General features: G+C 48.5%; 1 protein-coding gene across 1 annotated transcript in view; it reads left to right on the top strand.

Moving 5' to 3' along the window:
• Positions 1-2,126: 2,126 nt before the first annotated feature.
• LOC109959613 (histamine N-methyltransferase-like) overlaps positions 2,127-2,285 on the top strand; it is a 4,368-nt gene continuing 4,209 nt past the window's right edge. The window contains 1 exon segment of the mRNA XM_020599128.1: positions 2,127-2,187. Within this exon segment, the coding sequence (XP_020454784.1) occupies positions 2,127-2,187 (61 nt within the window).

Here is a 2,285-nt window from a genome sequence, read left to right as displayed (position 1 = left end):
GAAACAGATGCCCGAGCCACCTCAGCTGGCTCCTCTCGATGTGGAGGAGCAGCGGTTCTACTCTGAGCTCCTCCCGGGTGACCGAGCTCCTCACCCTATCTCTAAGGGTGCGCCCGGCCGCCCTGCGGAGAAAGCTCATTTCGGCCGCCTGTATCCGGGATCTTGCCCTTTCGGTCATGACCCAAAGTTCATGACCATAGGTGAGAGTCGGAATGTGTCCTCAGTCCCATCCTCTACACTCCTGTTCACCTGTTGCCTCCCACAAGGACAACATCATCCTAAAGTTCTTGGACAACACCACAGTGATTGGTTGCATCACTGGCGGGGACGAAGCAGCCTAGACGAGGGAGGTGGCCGGTCAGGTGTCATGGTGCAAGGACAATAATCTCAGCCTCAACACGAACAAGATGAAGGAGATGATAGTGGACATGAGGAAGGAGAGGAGATCTCATCAACCACTGTTCATCCAGGGGCTTGAAGTGAGAGCGTGAGCAGCTTCAAATACCTGGGTGTCCACATCAGTGAGGACCTCACTTGGACACTTAACACCACACAGCTGGTCAAGAAGGCCCAACAGTAGCTGTACTTCCTGAGGAGGCTGAGGAGGTTTGGCATGTCGCCTAGGATCCTTTGTAACTTCTACAGCTGCATCATTGAGAGCATCTTGACCAGCTGCATCACTGTCTGGTATGGCAGCACTACTGCTATGGACCACAAGCGCCTGCAGAGAGTGGTAAAGACTGCGGAGAAGATCACCTGGACTCCACTACTATCTCTGCAGACAACCTACCACTGCAGGGTGGGTAGGAAAGCTGCCTCCATCCTCAAGGACCCCACCCACCCCCAGCACGGACTGGTCATACCCCTACCCTCAGGTTGGAGGCTCAGAAGTGTGAAATGCAGGACCTCTAGACTGAAAAACTCTTTCTTTCCGACTGCCATCAGACTCCTAAACAGCTGACTCAGGATCTGCCTCATGTAATTCCATCTGTACAGTTTACATACTCATTTTGCATATGCATAATTGTACACTCACTGCTGAGTATTTGCACTTCACGGCTCCCACGTAGCATACTGTATATTCTCTCTACATTATATTGCATTCTTATTGTATTTTTAGTTGCTTCCTTCACTTGCTGCTTTAAAGTGCCTTAGATTTGTGTTATTGCTCATCTACTTTATATTTCACTTGCATTGTGTGGCATTAATGTGGACGGCAAAGTAAGAATTTCATTGTACAGGGAAACACATTTCCTAACTGTGCCTATGACAAACACTTTGACCTTGACCTATGTTATCTTGTTATGGTACATTATCTTCTGTAATGTGTTATTGTAACGTCAGCTGGTCTGGAAGAAAGCTTGTATTCTTTCTCTTTTTTTCTTTGTGTTTTTTTCACAAACAGCACATCACACCACCGTACACATGACACTGCACACTGAACTTTCATACAAAAACATGTTTCTGTGATATGTCTGAGGTTTCCAGAGCTTCTGCAGATCAGGTCATCTGCCATATGTGAGCTTCAGGACAGAGAAAAGAAACACTATTCACTGCCGTGGCTTTTGGTCACATTCTCTGATCTCACATTTACTAGCAGCTTTAACCAAAGTTTAAATATATTAACTCAAATGAGCCACTACTGTTTACATGGGGAGCAGCTGTTCATTCCAGGAACTGGAACACTGACTTCTCTGTTTATTCAGCAAAATGGCATCCTCTGTGGATAAGCATAAACTGAATTACCAAGTATTATCAAAAATACAAGGAATTTGACTCCAGCCAAATGGCCCCCAATGTGCACAACAATATAAAAACAGAATAAAACCAAAACCTCAAGTAAAAAACAAAGACAAAAATGTACACACATGCATATATACCCCTCCTTGAACCGCCACCTTATTCTGGTGGAGGGGTTTGAGTACCTGAGTGATCCTAGGAGCTATGTTGCCGGGGGCTATATGCCCCTGGTAGGGTCTCCCAAGGCAAACAGGTCCTGGGTGACGGGTCAGACTAAGCGGTTCAAAAAGCCCTTTATGAATAGATTTAAATCAAGGACCGTGACGTCGCCCGGCATGGCGCAGCCGCGGCCTCACCCTGGAGCCAGGCCCGGGGTCAGGCCTCGAATGCAAGTGCCTGGTGACCAGGCCTCCCCTCACTGGGCCCGGCCGGGCTCAGCCCAAACGAGTAATGTGGGGATGTCCTCTTGTGGGCCCACCACCTGCAGGAGAATCCGTAAGGGGCTGGTGCACAGTGGATCGGGCAGCAGTCGAAAGCAGGGGCCT

Source organism: Monopterus albus, unplaced genomic scaffold, assembly GCF_001952655.1.
Source record: "Monopterus albus unplaced genomic scaffold, M_albus_1.0 scaffold40.1, whole genome shotgun sequence".
In the NCBI taxonomy this organism is placed as follows: domain Eukaryota; kingdom Metazoa; phylum Chordata; class Actinopteri; order Synbranchiformes; family Synbranchidae; genus Monopterus; species Monopterus albus.
This window is presented reverse-complemented; position numbering and strand designations above follow the sequence as displayed.